Raw genomic sequence first — 18,667 nt, 5'->3', positions numbered from 1 at the left:
TACTATATACAGGCACACGGTGAACCTGCTAGTGAACCTGCCGCTAATGTGTCTGGATGTGCTCCTGACCCCCAAGGTGGACCTGGGCTCTGTGGAATACATGGGAATGAATATGGACACAGTGGAGGTTCTGCTCAAGTTCCTGGACAGGCGATTGGACAGGGTCAGTGAGGAGGAGAGAACCATAAATGTGTGTGTGCAGGGGGGCGGGGTCTCAGCACTGCTACATACATACATACATACATACATACATACATACATACATACATAGGACCCATTCATCTTGGATGTTTGTGTAATAACATGGGTGAAATATTGTGTGCTGCAACCACTCAACCTTTGGCTTCCCCATATTGTTCTATCAGTGCCGCGTAGCAGCATCATTGAATGGAGTTTTTCAAAACGTATTTATTGAGGAGATTTAATGCAAACATTAGTATATATCAAAGCATACGTAATGCCGACATAAATGAGCCTATAGTAAATAGAATAGTAATCCTTTATACTTCTATCTAATCTCTGTGGAGCAGCGCAGAAGCCTGAGTGATCAGCTTGCGGTCTTTTAGTGAGCACAGATGAACTAAACAGAGGCATGGTGGACGGGGAGAAGATAATAGTGACAATAGTGAATTTTTAAGCTACGCTTCGCATTTAAAAATGACCGTTTTAGAGTTTAACTGATTTAACTATAACGAGGACACATTTAGTTCCTGCAATAATCGTCTATTTACATTTTGCCGCTGCAGGGCCACAAGTTACGAGAGACGCTGACCCCGGTCTTGAATCTCCTGACGGAAAGTTCACGTGTCCATCGTGAGACACGAAAGTTCCTCCGCACTAAGGTGAGACAATAGCCAGTCAGGCGGTCAGTAGCTTCATATAGCTAAATAACTATAGATACCCTAATTTCACTCCAGATCAATGGTTCTAAATTCCCATCTAAGGGCCGGATTCAATTAGAGGCGAAAAGTGCCGTTTGGAGATAAGTTTCCGCAGACTCAGACTTTCTGCCTGTTTTCAAGTATCTCCATATTCAATTCCAGGACGATTTCGCCTAAGCGGAAACTCGATGCAATGTAATAGGCGGAAAAGTATCTCCTATGAATAGCAGGTGAAAAAAAAGTGCAAAATCGTCATTTTGGGGTGTAAACGACTCGGGACAGCCCCCCAAAGGACAAATCATCAAAACATATAATACAAATACATATAATTACAAATATAAACAAATAATAGATTTACCTAAGAACACCCCAATTACATTTGTGCCTCTAGAGGGGAAGTCCCCCAACCAAAGAGCGTTAGGAGAGTATGGGGGGATTCGGATCAGATCATCAATATTAATAAGTTGCTGTGTGTGCCGTTAATTAGTTATTTTACTTTAATTTGCCAAGGACAGAGTTGGGTCCTAATCCTTTGCTGGCCAATGCACGGACTTCCCACCACCGCTAATGCCCATGTCAGTGTTCCCCCCTTCAGTGACTATCTGGTCAAATAGCAAAGTAAACCGTGCATCACGAACCTTAAGTCTATTGCCCGCAGTTTGGAAAGTCACCTGATTCAGAGGTGGCACACTGCTGGTGTAGTGGAGTGGTTTCTTGCTGTCGCGCATGCGTCTCAATAATGCCCGTGCGGTCGCAGATCTAATTGTAAGTGGGCGCAGGGAGAAGTGTTTTGAGAATGTAGCGGGCAGTGACGGAGGTGGCTTAGCACACGCATGGAGAAGGTCCGTCTTATGGGCGACTTATGGGGTGTCCCGGGCATTACGGTGAAAGGGGTTGCGTTCACAGACGCTCAACCACTCGCTTAGGAGGCCATACACAGATGAGAAGCTGCACCTGCCATGGGACTAGCGCAAGCTCCAATGGTGCGACTGATGGTGGCATCTAAGGATGCACCAATCGGTATTACTGCGGACATGGACAGTGGGGGCCTTAGTCCTTGCACATATGGACGCACAGATGTACACAAGGGAAGGACTTTGCATACAGTAGCAGACGAGTGGTCGCCAATAGAAGCAGATGCGGGCGGTTCTGCATTCGCCTGTGAATCGACCCCTTGGTGTTATAGAATCTGGATATTTAAAGCCTGGAAAGGCTAATGTTTAGTTGTGATCAGTAGCGGCTCCAGGGGTGGGGCTGCAGCACAATCCAAAATTCTAATAGGGGAGCCCCACCAAGTGATCACAAATCCATGTTAATCCGAGGGCTAGTTATGTTAAGGTGTTTCTTACTTACAGGTTTTACCCCCTCTGAGAGATGTAAAGAACCGCCCCGAGGTGGGGAACACCCTGCGCAACAAGCTGGTTCGTCTAATGACCCACGTAGACACGGATGTGAAACACTGCGCTGCCGAATTCCTCTTTGTCCTTTGCAAAGAAAACGGTGAGTGACACTAGAGGAGCTTTGGCCGATGGGTTAATACTGGAAAGTAAAGGTTTGTACCCGTCATCTGTACAAAATTGTTAGAGGGCGTTAATGCGCTAGGCTGTTGTTGGAGATTGTGTGTGTACTGCCAGTAACACGGGTTCCTCCACCTTGTAGACCTGAACAATAAGCCATGTGTAGCTGTCTGCTGCCTCTGGGTGATGGTTGTGGTTTTTGGAGCATGGGGGCAGGGGTACATTGATAGTGGGGGCGAGGTATGCCATCTGGTTCCATGGCTAGGAGAACGGAATAGGTGGTGGCAGATCTGAGCTGCTATGGGCTGTGACAGAAGGTAATGTGAACGGTGGACGACACAGTTTTAAATTGAGTTTATTTATAAAACTTTCCAAAACAGAGAGAAAATACAATACAAGAAACAAAATCCCCCCCACCCCCAATAAACCCCCCCCCCAAAAAAAATAAAAAAAATTTGTATATATAAATATATATATATATATATATATATATATCAGCCAAAAATCATAATATACAACCAATACCATATCGATACATTAATACAAATACAGGATCATATCCAATATATAATAAATACAACAAATTAGAATTTTCTGCCCAAAATAATTCTCAGCCTTCCTAAAAAAAAAAAAAAACAGAATAATCACAAAGAAAAACTCAGAATACCAAAACATTATTGAGCCGCCCCGCTGGGTGCCAACCCTTCAGCGTCCGGTACCCCCCCCCAGCAACATAATAGGAAGAAGCAGTCCATGAGCCCCAAATCCGATCATATTTGAGAATACAATTACGCTTACTATATAAAAATAGTTCATGCCCCACTACTTCATTCATCAGCCCACACCACTCAGCAAACGTAGGGCCCCTAGATGCCATCCAAGTGCGGGCAATACAAACCTTGGCAAGAGTCATAGCATTTATTATATATTGACCCGTTAAACGATGAACCCTGTACCATGAGACCCAAACCAAAAATACACATTTTAGGGAATAGAAGGGGAATACCACCACCCATGTTGGTGACACAGATGGTGACTTGGGACCAAAACACCCGGAAAGCAGAATACTCCCAGAGGAGATGCCAAAATGAGCATTGAGGAGCAGAACATTTAGGGTACCTATCAGATGCACCAGACCCAAATCTACTCAGTAGCAAGGGGGTAAGATACACCCAGTGTAATAAAAAGAACTGAATCTGTTGAAATCGCACTGCAGAGGTGACAGACAGAGGTCTATTCATCATTAAAGACCACTCTTCATCCTCTAAAGGACCCAAATCATCCACCCATTTAAGTCTAAGCGATGCTAGGGCGTCATCTGAATTAACAGTAAGGAGATAAGAGTAAATTCGGGAAGTCACTCTCCTTCCACTAGTCGCCTGCAACAAAGCCCTAACAGGATCAGGGGCAAACTGTGTAGGGCCAGAAGAAAACTGGACGGATAGGGCATGACGTAGCTGTAAATAGCGGAAAAACATAGAATTCGGGACCCCAAATTCAGTCTTAACAGTGTCAAAGGTTTTAAAAACCCCATCACTATACAAATGTCCAAGGGAGAAGACCCCCGTCCTGGACCATAGAGAGCTGCCATCAAGTAGGGCCAGTTCTCCAAGAGCGGTAGAATGCCGTAAAGACAAATCAGGATCAATACCTTCTGCCCCCACTAAAGCACAGGCCTGTTTCCACAATGTATGAGCCTGTGTGACCAGTAGAGCTCCCCCCCTAGGACATCTGTTGTCAAGTAAGAGCTGCAAAGAGGAACATCTTCTAGAAACAGTATGTACCAAGAAAGTAGGCAAATCCTGGCCCCCCTCGCCCCAAAACCCACCCCCGCAAATGTACAAACTGAGAGGCCAAATAATAAAGGCGGAAATTCGGCAGTGCTAGGCCACCCAACACTCTTGGCCCACATAGGGTCTTAAGTTTAATGCGAGGTTGTTTTTCTACCCAAACTAAAGAGTAAAGATAACTATCGATCAGTCGGAATATACGAGGAGAAATATAAATAGGAGCCTGCTGAAAAACATACAAAAATTTGTGGAGAACAATAATTTTAATCAAATTCACCCGACCTGTAACGGTCAAGGGAAGTTTATTCCAGACATGCAACTTAGATTTCAGGAAGTCCATTTGTGGCTGGACATTAAGTGGGACAAAATCCGACATATATGACATTAACCAATATTTAAACCTGGAAGTCCATTCCAAAGGAATATTTGCAGCCCCAGCAGGTGAGGAAGGGCCATGAACAGGAAGAATGCATTATAACACAGTACTTGCGGTCACATGCGCTCCTCTGGAGTAAATAACAACTGTTCGAATGGTTAATTGATCAGGAAATTCCTCTTGATAGACAATCTCGTATTCCTCTTGTTCTTAAAAAGTATTCCTATTAAAGGTGAAAACCCTCCTTTCACAGGGGCAATGATATTTTCCTCAAAAAAAGGGTATATAAAGGTATATATAGTGAAGTACAGCTTTATTATTTTTAAAACATATCCAAAAAGAAAACATCCAACAGAGAAGCAGCGTACCAGATATAATGGGGTGTAGGACAGCACACACCCAATAAAGCAGGTATAGGGTATAAACAGTCACCTCCCGGGATGGGTCCGTGTAACCCTTGGTCTTTTGTGTGGATGTCCTCTAGCCCCTTCGCCTGGTATCCTTATCAGTCTCTGCTAGCTCACCAATGCGTTTCTGCTCTAAAGGAGCCTTTATCAAGGTGTAACTACTGTAATGACTCCTACTTCCTTATATACCCTTAAATTTATTTCCATTGGTGGATTCTTCATTAACCCCCAAAAAAACAAATAACAAATTTACTTACTTTCCGTTTTATTTTCCTCCTTCAATTAAGTGTCCAAGTAATACTTATAATATATAATCTCCACTTCCCAGCTTGTGGAAAGCCGTAAAAAGTATATAAATAAACGGCGTGCGTTCCATCCAGTGGAACGCACGTTCCTTCCGGTTTGCGTCATTCCTCTCTGTGCCCGGAAGTGACGCACACCATTAGTATTCCCTTCCTTCCATGCAAATACCTTGCCTGCGTTCCATTCAATGGCGCGCACACTCCATCCGCGTCCCATCACTCCTATAATACCCGGAAGTGATGATCACGTGTAACGCTGTTCTTCAGGAAGTCCATTTGTGGCTGGACATTAAGTGGGACAAAATCCGACATAGATGACGTTACCCAATATTTAAACCTGGAGGTCCATTCCAAAGGAATATTTGCAGCCCCAGCAGGAGAGGAAGGGCCATGAACAGGAAGAATGCATGATTTATTCCAGTTAATGTGCAGCCCAGAAAACTGTCCAAAAGAATCCACCACCGAGAGAAGGGCGAACAAAGACTCTGATGCATCAGGCAAGAACAACAGCATGTCGTCTGCATAGAGAGCCACCTTGTCAACCCTTTGCTGTATCTGAATCCCCAGTATGCCAGGGTGACTTCTAATAAGACATGCTAAAGGTTCAATGGCCAGGGCAAAAAGGGTCGGAGAAAGAGGACAACCCGTCTAGTACCTCTAGAGAGGCGAAAAGAAGGAGAAACATACCCATTAATACAGACCCGCCCCAGAGAGGAAGAATATAGTAATTTAACGTAGGCTATAAATATAGATCCCATCCCAAAACGATGCAGGATCTCCCATAGATAGTGCCACTCCACAGAATCAAAGGCCCTGCCGGCATCCAAGGATACCACCAGTGCCCCATCATCCACAGAGTCTGCCAGCTGCAAAATCTAATACAATCTCCTAAGATTCTGTGAGGTAGACTTCCCCGGCATAAAACCCATCTGATCGGAATGTACACCTCACCAATTACCCTATTAAGCCTAAGTGCAAGCATTTTAGCCAGAGTTTTAACATCTGCGGAAATTCGGGAGATCGGCGATAAGAGCCAGGATCAAGAGGGTCCTTGCCGGACTTGGGGATCATAAAAATAATGGCCTCTGTCATAGAATGGGGAAGAGAACCTAGGTCACACAGTTCATTAAAAAGGTCAAGGAGTCTAGGGAAAAAGAAAAGGGCATGTTTCTTATAAAACTCAATAGGAATCCCGTCCACCCCTGGGGCCTTACCCTTCGGAAATGAAGAAACAGCCACCCCAATTTCCTCTTAAGTAAACGGGGAGTCAAGGAATGCTCTACTGTCCGGGGAAATGGATGGGAGGGGTATATGTCCCAAATATTCAAATAATTCTTCTAAAGTATAGTGAGCCTGGGAACAATAAAGACTAACAAAATGCTCATAAAACACATTCATAATAGCAGGTGTAGAGGAGTACAAATAACAAGCGTCTCCTGGACTTATCTAAGATGAAATCATATAATACTTTAGCGGCCTCCATATAGGAGGATCTAGTAATAGTAGAGCCAGAGGACAAATATTGCTGTTCAAGATTTCCAGTTCCGCTTCCTTTTTCCTATGAAAAGTTTTGATACCTATCACCCTCCCAATTAAAGAACCGCGAAGGACAGTCGGCATCCTACAAAATATCAAAGGAAACGCAACCAGTATTCTCAGAGAAAAAAAATCACACCATTCGGACTCCAGTTCCGAGCCAGCACCCATTAATGTAAGCCAGAAAGGGTTGAGCTTCCAAAAAGAGTGACGTTGTGGAGCAGCAACATCAATAGTCAATAGCAAAGGGGCATGATCCGACACACACAGGACCGGTACTCCACCTCTACAACCTGCGGGACCAGCCTCCCCGATATCAGAGCGAGATCAATCCTAGAAAAGGAATGATGAGAGGCCGAAAAGCAAGAGTACCGAGCCAGGTGAGGATGCCGAACCCTCCAAATATCCACCAAACCAAGCTCATCCACTAAATTGGCAAAAGAGTGCGGGGAGGGACCAGACACAACTGAACACTCACACCACCTATCCAGGGCAGGGTGTAACACATTATTAAAATCCCCCACACAAATAACCGGGGTATCGGGAGAAAGAAAGAAATTCGGCAGACTTTTTCAGGACCTCACTACTATAAGTAGGGGGAATATAAACAGCAAACAAATGGAGTGGGGAGGAGAGAATAGATGTCCGTATGAAAACATATCAACCCAAGGGGTCAACCCTAACTTCATCAAGCACAAAACCGAGGGATCTACGGACAAGGACTGACACTCCTCTGGAATACGAGGAGTGTGTGGAGTGATAGGCCCAGCCTATCCAAGGTTTACTTTCCCTCCCACTAAGTGTGTTTCCATCAAACAAATAATATCAGCCTGAGCTGCCTTCATCTGATTCAAAACTAAGAAGCGCTTGACCCGATCATTGAGGCCTCGGACATTCCAGGAGAGAATTTGGAGAGGGAGACCTAAGCTAGTACACATCATGGGGTCAGCCATACACCAGAGGGAAGAGGAGATACAGACACCTGAAACAGCACAGGTTGAGGCACCCAGCAAGACATGGCAGGCACAGCAGAAAAAAGGCACAATAGGAATTGAGAATACAGGAAATAGAGGCATAACAGTTGTGAGTAAAACATGGCAATGACAAAAAATAAAAACACAAAATAAAATCCCATACAATAACCCCAAAAATACCCCCAGCCCCCACCCTCTCTACCCATCTCAACCAGGTATACCTAGATCCCTAACCTACCAACTACAAACGACGACACAGTTGTTTAGTATGAATACTGGTTTGTATATATTGATTATGTGTGAGGAAGATTAGAGCAGGATAGATTGATTGTGTGTAGATGGTATAGGGAAATGGAAGGAGGTAAATGTAGCAGAAAGTCAGACTATTAGGGGTTAATGTTCTAAAGGTCGATATTAATATAAAATCAATCTATATCGACCAACATCGATGGGCTTTCCGAACGCTAGTTCAGCATATTTATCAATTGAAGTTGAAACCCTATGGATGATAAATATGCAGAATTTGCATTCGGAAAGCCCATCGATGTTGTTCAATTTAGATCGATTTTAAATGGATCAACATCGACCTTCAGTAAATTGACCCCTTAGTATCTTCCTGGGAGACTGGTTGGTACAATTGTGGAAAGTGTAGGTGATGGGGGTAAGACAGGTAAAGGTGCTAGGTAAGGATACTATGCAGAGGAAATGAATGGAGGTAACAAATTGGGGGTCAATATATAGGTAGGGTGGACATCTGGTTTGGGCTGGAGGTTAGACAAAGGTAACATGCAAGAGTGTGGCACAAGTACATAGATTTGTGAGTACATACATCTGGCAATAAAATAGCAGCAATAGAAGTATAAGTATCCTTATATAGTGATTATACTGCTAGTGGTTTAAGTAGTAAATAAGATAGAAATAGTAAAAGAAATAAAGGGGTAAGAGGAGTAACAACGCGTTTCACCACTGGTTTCCTCAGTCAGTTATTCTGCAAGAACTGAAGATTTTTTACAAAGATTGAGGATTTATATCCAGCAGAAAATATTGTGTAAAGAAGTCATTTTGCACTTTTCCCTAGCAGTCCTTTAATATGTGCAAGCTACCTTATCAAACATCTACTACCACTATGTGATTATGGTCTGATTCAGTAAAGACCGCTATTGCGTTTGCAGCTGCGAAATCGCACGGAACGCAGCGGCGAAAATATGCTAATGCTTGCCAAAGCAGCCGGCATAAAAACGCCCACTGCTGCTTTCTCATATCCGTCCCATGTCGCTCTTCTGTGTAAACAACGGTACCATCGATGCACATCACACAGGCAAGCAGCATTTACACCAAGTATGACCAGCTGCAGACACTGCAAGTCTCCTTGCACGTAGTTGGTTCTTAAGCTGCGTATGCAATTGCTGTGGCTAATTTATGCATGCCCAAGCAACAGCGTTCAACCGGATAGGGACGCCTGCGTTTTTCCGACCACTCCCCGGTCAATCCCACCCCCAAACGCTCACAGCCTGTCACTCTGCGAAGGATTCCTCTGTGCGTGCGTAATGGCAGTGCGATCGCAAGCGCAGTGCAGATTTAAACGCATGCGCAATGGCTAACAATCGCTCGATCTGCTTACATAGTTGCATTAGCGATCCCTTGTGTTTTCTTATAGCATCAGAAAGGAATATCCTAGTTGCATAAGTAAAACAACATGAAAAAGGACAAACCTCTAGCTAGCATTGAGGACCTTTCACAGAAGAAGTTCATGATCCATTTTGTATCTCTATCTCTGGGAAGCAGTCGGGAAGCTGGCGGACGCAATGCCGACCGCCGGCTTCCCGACTGTCTAATCCCGGCAAGTGTCAAATGATAGGCGTCGAGATCCCGACGCCTGTCATTAGACCTACGCCGGGAGCCCGACACCCGGCTTACCGATCGAAGGTAAGCCGGGCGCGGACAGCCGCAAGGGGGGAGGGTTAGGTTAGTCCGGCGGTAAATCATACTGATTCACTATCTCTAAACAGGGACTATTTAATTGTTGATCGCATTTTTTCTAAAACCATTTGCTATATATGACTTCTGGCATTATTTCACATGGCTGATTTTTTTTCTGTCTTGGTGCACAGTGTCCCGTTTTGTGAAATACACAGGATATGGCAATGCCGCTGGGCTACTTGCTGCTCGCGGACTGTTGGCAGGCGGACGCGGAGAAGGGCGATATTCTGAGGATGAAGACACAGATACAGAAGAATACAGAGAAGCCAAACCTAAGTGAGTGCAGCTCCCGACTCATTGTGTCCAACAGAGTACCATGTGGGGCGAGTGTGAATGATGACGGTAATAGCTGTAATTTAACAACACATAGAGTAAGCAACACATTGGCGACCACTGGTTCAGAAGAAGAGTTGGCAGGTTCGCATAGCAGGGAACGTGTGAAATATGTTTAGTTTTTGCAGTGTCCCATATCTTAGAGGGTGAATTAAACAAAATTAAAACAAATAAATGTTCGTTACATATTCCAAAGTTACGCTACATAAGACTGATTAGTCTCATGCATTATAGACTTTATTTTCTATATGCTTTGTGTTTCTTTCATGAAATCACACAAGGGACAGGGTGCAGAGCATTATATCAGCATCGCATATCATGCAGGAAATCACTCTGCACTCGCTAAGAACAAATGGTGCATATATAAGCTCCTATGCAGGTTTGCATGATACTTACACCCACGTATGCCTATAGAGGCACCTTGGGGCACAGAAGGGCTGCTTTAATATAGGACGAGTACAGATAGGGCGTATAGTCGTGTAGATGCGAACACATGCAGACCAGGACACAGGCGCCTAAGTCCCCCGGGGGGTGCCTAACCCTACCCCCCCCCCCCCCCTAGCCTAACCCTAAGTCCCCCCCGAAAGACCTAAACCTAACCTAAACCCCCCCCGCGCCCGGCATCCCTTCGATTGGGATGCCGGGTGTCGGTCTTCCGGCGTCTGGTTATATTTAGATGCCTGTCAATAGTACCACGCCGGGATTAGAACGTCTGGAAGCCGGCGGTCGGGATTTAGACCGTCGGCTTCCGAACTACATCCCCTCTCCCGGAGCTCTTCAGCATCTGGCTGAATTGAATTTCCCCCATTGTAATGGAACCCCTGCTAACCACAAGTTCATTCAATAGCCCTCAGAGTAGCCTTTGACCTTTTTCCTGAGTACTTTTTGCCTTGGATTTCGTTGCTACGCTCCACAGTGTTTATCTCCCATCCCAATAACTGATTTTCTCATGTGAAGCACATTTCAGGAGTGCGGGTGCTCTGGTCAGTAATGACTGAGGAAAGTAATCACTGGGGGCCTGATTCAGCGGATTGCTAGTGCGAAGACGCGCGCAGTCAGCCAATTTTTCACGGTCTGTGCATGCGCGAACTAGCCACTGCGAGCGGGAATGAGATTGCAATGTGTACGCAGTTCCATGGCAGAGTGATTGATAGGAAGTTCCGTTTGAGGGGGGTGACGGGGGTGGTTGGCTGAACGCAGGCATGCCAGTGCGTTGGGATGGCGTTGCAGGGGCGTGCATAAATTTGCCACTGCGATACCATACGCAGCCTGAGGCCTCATAGTTGCAATTCCTGAGTGAGGTCTGACCTGCCTTAACTGTTCGTATGGGTCCGATGTTACCGATTGTTTTGCTATGTTGCCAAAGTATACGGATGTGAGAAAGGGGAAGTGGGTGTCCTTATGTTAGGCTGCGATCGCAATGTGAATGCACACCTTTACATATCACCACTGATATTAGCAACTGCGGTGCGTATAAGCAGCATATAGATAAATGCTGAATCAGAGACATATCAGGATTAGGGCCATTGAGTGAAAGCATTTCCTCTTGATCCCGTGCACTTAAGCTAAAGGAATCTCAGTTTGTGCTTTTTCAGCTTGCCAGTGAGCAGTGCACACCATATGTACACACTATATGTACACACTATATGTACACACTATATGTACACACTATATGTACACACTATATGTACACACTATATGTACACACTATATGTACACACTATATGTACACACTATATGTACACACTATATGTACACACTATATGTACATACTATATGTACAGAGACTGTGATAGTTTAGTTGAGGATTTTGAGTATAAATTAGTGAGGATTTATACTCAAAAGTTACCTTGTTTCATATTTCACATCGTTTTATACAAGGACTGATTGAAGTCCAAGGGACACTGGAGCTTATTCAGACCCGGTCGTTAGCTCTACGAGCTCGCAACCGGGTCGATGTTCTCTCAGTGCGCATGCGCACGAGGGAGCCGGCTCCGTCGTGCGCATGCACGAGACCCGTCGTTAGGGGTCTCGTAGCAGACGGGGCAAGCTGTTGATGTTGATTGACCGCTCGCTCCGTTTGCTGGGCGGGCCGGGGGCATGCCCGGCCAAACGGAGGCATTCCTGTCGGAACGCTTGCCGTTTGGGGGCGGCCCCACTGACATCATCAGTGATGTCAGTGGGGAGCTTCCTGCTCAAACAGAGCAGGAAGCTCCCTGGGGCTTAAGGTTAACGAGTCCCTACCTTAGGGTCTCGTCGTAAGCCCCGATGGTCGCGATGGTCTTGACCATCGCGACCATCACCCTTAGCGGTCGTTAGAGCTGTGGGTGTTAAGTCACAGCCTAACGACCGACATGGAGGCGGCCGTTCAGGATGCAAGCGTCCGCCCTGTTTCAGAACAACCGCTTGCATCCCACGACCGCCTCTGAATGAGGCCCACTATTTTATACATGTATGTTTTACTATGTGGTAGATTTGTTATATCTCATGTGTGTCAAAATTGCTAACTTTGAATATGTATATTACATTTGTTCTATTTTACTAAGAGAACCCTTGTCTAAATATTTTGTTTCAAAGTCAAGTGGTTATTATATTGTAGTCATTTTTAATAAGCATCAGTCTGAAGCGCAATCCAAAAATCTTTTGGGTTTATTTGGTTTTGAGAATTAACTAGGCAGCTGGTACTGGCTGATTGGATTAGCAGCTGTGAGTGGGAAAACTATATTTATTTATTGAGTGTAGCGCAAGGATTTCAGCGGTCGGGAAACCGTCAAGTTGTAACATCATTTTTTCCTGATTCAGCAAGGATCGCAATTGCAAAGCTGCACGCAAGCTAAAGATATGATGTATGCACGCAGGCTATAGATATGGTGTATGCACGCAGGCTATAGATATGATGTATGCACGCAGGCAGCTTTGCAATTACATCCCGGCAAAAATGCAAATGCAGCAGGAGGTGTACGACACTAGCTGCTGCATTTGCGATCTCAGCACTGCGATGGAGGTTGCAGGCTGGGATCACCATCGCGACCATTGATGGTCGCGTTCGTGGATGGCACCGGACCTCCAGCCAACTTACTCAGGTTGGCCGGCTTGCGAGCCCAGGACTCTGATCGACGCAGAGCGTAGGCTTGCCACTCCCGGAAAACGGGGAGGATACACCCCCATTTCTGGGAACACCGGCCGACCCTGCCCTCGCACTACCCCTTAAATGCCTCTGTCAGTAAGGCAGAAGCATTGAAGGGTCTGCGTGTGATTATGCAGGACCCATTCTGCACACTTGCAGAATGGGTCCTGCACATGCGCAGATTACCGATAATCAGGAATCTGCGATCAGCTGTGCACTTGCAGTGTTCTCTGCTGAATCAGCCTCTTAGACAAGAACTCTGCTTTATGCTGTAATAAGCATCAGTTCACGCTTTGCAGCAATAAATCCCACTATTTGGAACACGGTGGTTATTTCGGGAGTAGCTGTTGTGAATTATTAATGCTTTATTATTAATGCTTTTTAGATAGCGGCGATATGTTGCTGCTGATTCCATGGTATTGTTTGTACATCTTGAAGACCGTGTTTTCTTTTTTGCCTACTTATGTAGCATCAACCCCGTGACGGGACGTGTAGAAGAGAAACAGCCCAACCCTATGGATGGGATGACGGATGAGCAGAAGGAATATGAGGCTATGAAGCTGGTCAGCATGTTTGACAAGTTATCTAGGTGAGAGATCTGTGTAATATAGTGTCCATAGAACGTGTCTCCAAAACTTTAATGAATGCATATTAATGTAAGTAAGTACAGTGACTTTAATATGTAGGAGTTGGGTGTGGATTAAACTTTCAACAGTTTTTAGATAGTCAAAAAATCTACACCAAATGGTAGACAAGCAATAGGTCGAAAGGTACTAAAGGTTCACAGGTACAAAAGGTCGACATGTATGAAGATCAACAGGTACATCTACATGGTCAAAATGTTGACGTTGGAACAATCGACACAAAAAAATGGTCGACACATGGGTTTTTTGTTTTCCAACCATAATCTTCACCCTACCCCTCCCATTTTTACCTAACCCTAACCCTTCCTCCTGGTGCCTAACCAGGGCCGGTTCTAGACATTGTGGAGCTCAGGTCGAGAGTTCACAGTTGCCCCCAGTAGTAATGCCCCTTGTAGACATGCCCCCAGTAGTAATGCCCCTTATAGACATGCTCCCAGTAGTAATGTCCCCTGTAGTAATGCCCCTTATAGACATGCCCCCAGTAGTAATACCCCTTATAGACATGCCCCCAGTAGTAGTGCCCCTTTATAGACATGCCCCAGTAGTAATACCCCTTATAGACATGCTGCCAGTAGTAATGCCCCCCTATAGACATGTCCCCAGTAGTAATGCCCCTTATAGACATGCCCCCAGTAGTAATACCCCTTATAGACATGCTGCCAGTAGTAATGCCCCCCTATAGACATGTCCCCAGTAGTAATGCCCCTTATAGACATGCCCCCAGTAGTAATACCCCTTATAGACATGCCGCCAGTAGTAGTGCCCCTTATAGACATGCCCCAGTAGTAATACCCCTTATAGACATGCTCCCAGTAGTAATGCACCCCTTATAGACATGCCCCCAGTAGTAATGCCCCCTTATAGACATTCCCCCAGTAGTAATGCCCCCTTATAGACATTCTCCCAGTAGTAATGCCCCCATGCCTCCCTTCTGAAAAATAAAAAATACAAACACAATACTTACCTTAGGCCCCGCTCCTGCGTCCGCTGCCGTCCGGTCCGACCACGGCTCCACCACGGATCTATGGGAGAGACATCATGACGTCCCTCCCATGGTGCTCTCTGCTGGAGCCGGAGCTCTGGAGTGAGCTTCGGCTGCCTTTGCAGGGAGGGAGCCGGGTGTCCGCTGATAACAAATATCAGCGGGCGCCCGGCAACGCGGGGGAGACCGGCGCTGTTTTTTTTTTATTATTATGGGATTTTTTTTTATTTTTTTACCTTCTGGGGACTCAGTGGCGCCCTCTAGGGGCCGGCGCCCCGGGCGACGGCCCTGTTAGCCCACCCCTAGAACCGCCACTGTGCCTAACCATAGGGGTAAGTGCCTAACCCTAACAGTCCCTCCTAGTGCCTAACCCTTCGGTAAGTGCCTAACCATCGCTCCTAGTTCCTAACCCTAACTGTCTGGGTAAGTGCCCAACTCTAACCATTCCTCCTAGTTCCTAACCGGTAAGTACCTAAGCCTAACCGTCCATCCTAGTGCCTAACCCAAACCGTCGGGGTAAGTACCTAAGTATCCCTGCTAGAGTCTAACCCTAACCGGTTGGTCAGTGCCTAATGGTGCATACACACTGTCAGATTTTTCCTTCAGATCTGAACGATAACGATTTAAAAATCGTTCAGTCGTTCATATCTGAAGGAAAATCTGACATATCTGACATGCCTGAACGATGGACGATGAACGATGCGCGTTCCCGTTTGTCAGATAACGATATCTGACATCTGATGTGTTTGCAGTCAGACTTGGACGATTCCATTCATTTTAATGCAGTCAAAAATCGTTAAATCGTTCAAAACTGTGGTAAAATCGTTCATCTGACAAATCTGACCGTGTGTATGCTCCATTAGCCTAAAAAGAAAACCAAAAACATGTCGACCATTTTTGTGTTGACCATTTTAATGTTGACCTTTTGATCATGTTGACATTGTGCACCCGTCGATAATATATCCCTGTTGACCTTTTGTACTTGTCAACCATTTGGTGTCTACCTAGACACTGTCAACCTTTTCATTGTAGATTGACTGCCATCTAAAAGAGTTATGGCAAAATAATAAGATATAGACACAATGCTGGACAATATAAATGAATCCAAGGTATTCCCATAAACAACCAGATATTTTTTTTATTATCGGAACAGGGAACAGATCATCCAGCCAATGGGGGTGACATCTGATGGTAGGTTGGAGCCTTTAGATGAAGCTGCACAGAAGATGCTACAGCAGCAGGAGTCCTCTGACCTGGAGACGGACTCCGACTGATCCATCTCACAAGAGAAGCGCACGGTCTAGATTCCGAGCCACGCAGAAGCCGAGCCGGAGAATAAGAACCGCAGACAGTTATTCAGATCCCATAAACCACAAGGGAAACCAAACCTAGATTACTGTAGATGTATCTCTGAGGCCTCGGCTGTAGATCGGTCACTTTGACACTTGTAGTGTAACACGTTCCTTCTAGGAGCACCTTCAGCCATCGAGGACATGAAGATGTGAAACTCAGCTGCCCGTGGGACTTGGCACTGAGTGCTAGCTGCTCTGCTTACGTAGATGTGTCTTTCTTCCAGCTCGTGAGTGTTGTCCTCTTCTCAGAAGTCCAAGGATGTTAGCACAAAACAAGCATTCCCCACTAGAGGGCAGTGCTTTTGCACAATGAAAGAGATTCGTTTGTACACTGTCTCCAGAAGACACAGTGATTGTTTTGATGTTAAACTTTAAAATGCCCCAGAAGTGTATTTAATGGTTTGCCATTACGGTAGTTGTAGACTGTCAAACTTTCTCCACCAGGAAGATAGCACACAACAGAAGGGGGGGAGGCAATTGTTCTTGCTTACACCGTGTACACAATTGAACCACATCACAGCTAAAAATATACTTTATATTAAAAGCTTTCAGCGCAGTTTTATATCCAGTTCCTATGCCGGGCAACTTAGTCACAAAGATGTTGTCTAGACTCAATTCCTTTACACGTTGTCGGGAGAAACACAAGGTGGTCTTCACTTCAAAGGGACATGAACTGGTGATTAATCTAAAATGTAAGTAGCAGCGGTCATCTCCAGGCTCTGGATCATGAGAAAGCTGTTGCAGCTGGGCGCCCACAGAATGTTCCAATCACAACGGATGTACGGCTTCAGAACCGCAATATTTCATGTCTGTGACAGATTAGCAATGTCTCTGGTGTATCACTTTTTCCTTGTCTCGCTAGACTTGTCTCCGAATGATCAGACTATGAACAAAGAGAAAGACCTGCCACACTGAACATGCTCTAAACACTGAATAAAAACTTGTAGCAAATTGTCAATGATCTATTTTATAAAAATAGGCAACTATTTCAAAGTATTTTTGTTTTTGGTTTTTTTTATGTGAGTATGTGTCAATGGACAGGGGCATGCTGTACCTAAAGGGATTGAACTGGTCGCTTGTACCAAGTGTCGGTCTGATTTGGCCACATGTGAAGGACCTTCATTAGGGTTGGCATGATGGCTATACTAGTGCAGCGATCAGTGGTATTGGACTTCTATGGACAAGTGTGGTAGGGTGCCCAGATATTGCTGACTTCGCAGCAAGACTAAGGGGTGTATTTACTAAGCAGTGTTAGGAGACAGAGTGAAAAGTGATAAGGTGCCAGCCAATCAGCTCCCAACTGTCATCTCACAGGCTGTGTTTGAAAAATGACAGTTGGGAGCTGATTGGCTGGCACCTTATCACTTTTCACTCTGTCTCCTAACACTGCTTAGTAAATAGACCCCTGAAAACGTTATCGCTGACTTTGCAGCAAGACTTAAAACATCAATTTTTTTTTACAATGCAAAACCACTCTGGTTTGCTAAATCAGAGTGCTTTGTGCTAAATCTGCGAAATCTCTGAACCCTATAACATTTGGGTAGCATGTCCCTAATTTAATATTACAGGGCGTGCCTGTCTCAACCTCGTACACACAACTGTTGGTGGTTAGTGCATTCTCTAATGGTGCGTGTCTTCAAATTCAGAACCAAGCATTTAATATTATGAAAATATAAGTAAGTACTACAGTAGTTTCTTATTTCTTTCTTTATCGTATTAATTGTACCTTACATTTTGCTGCAAAGTCATGCTTGATACGGGCTAGTTTTAAGTGGCTCACTGAGTGTGTGTGTGTATATTTATTTTTATATATATATATATATTGTGACACAGTCAGATTAGGGGTCCCTCTCCTGGGTAGAGGACTCCTTCCTTACACACACACACACAGCAGCAGGGAAGCAACACACCAGTCTGGATGCGAGTACAAGCTGGTCGGCGCCAGTCTTTATTGTACAGTGTCAGAAATAACATAAAGAAACATAAACATAAATCCTAGCCCTGTCGGGGCACTAACTTCACAGGTGGTTCCCTCACTACCAGAACCAGGCAGGGCCTAATGCCCTCACCAGCAACAAAGGCACAGCACAACACTCACAGTTAGGTTTTCAAGTGTCTCTGAGCAAACTCCCTGCCTGCTCTCCCAGGTGAGACACTAAGCCCTAAACACACTAGGCTTATATTGGCCACTCTCAGGTGGAAACCCTAACAAGCCTGTTACCAGGCTGCGAGAACCAAAACCTGGAGTGGCCGTGGGTGGAGCCCTCCCTCTCCTCTCACCCACAACCCCCAGGTCCCAAACCGGCTTTTCAAAAAGCCGAGACTCAAGCCTGCTACCCTGCAGACTTTCTCCTGGGGGTTTAGAACACATAAGACAGGAATCTGGGACAAATGTACCTGCCACAGACCACTTTACCAGTGATCCTATCACATATCCCCCCCCCTTTGTTTCGACCTGTGGGGCGG

At 45.3% G+C, this 18,667-nt stretch overlaps 1 protein-coding gene across 2 annotated transcripts in view; it reads left to right on the top strand.

Annotated features, from left to right (window-relative positions):
* Positions 1–17,159, top strand: part of RIC8A (RIC8 guanine nucleotide exchange factor A) — a 70,474-nt gene extending 53,315 nt beyond the window's left edge. For both annotated transcript variants that reach the window (XM_088462654.1, XM_088462655.1), the window contains 6 exons: positions 13–163; positions 747–842; positions 2,237–2,381; positions 9,895–10,039; positions 13,693–13,812; positions 16,003–17,159. In XM_088462654.1, the coding sequence (XP_088318780.1) occupies positions 13–163; positions 747–842; positions 2,237–2,381; positions 9,895–10,039; positions 13,693–13,812; positions 16,003–16,123 (778 nt within the window). In that variant the 3' untranslated portion in view covers positions 16,124–17,159. The remainder of the gene's footprint in view (positions 1–12; positions 164–746; positions 843–2,236; positions 2,382–9,894; positions 10,040–13,692; positions 13,813–16,002) is intronic.
* Positions 17,160–18,667: the final 1,508 nt, after the last annotated feature.

The sequence above is a fragment of the Taudactylus pleione genome, unplaced genomic scaffold (genome assembly GCF_031769625.1).
Source record: "Taudactylus pleione unplaced genomic scaffold, aTauple2 ptg000051l, whole genome shotgun sequence".
Classification (NCBI taxonomy): Eukaryota; Metazoa; Chordata; class Amphibia; order Anura; family Myobatrachidae; genus Taudactylus; species Taudactylus pleione.
This window is presented reverse-complemented; position numbering and strand designations above follow the sequence as displayed.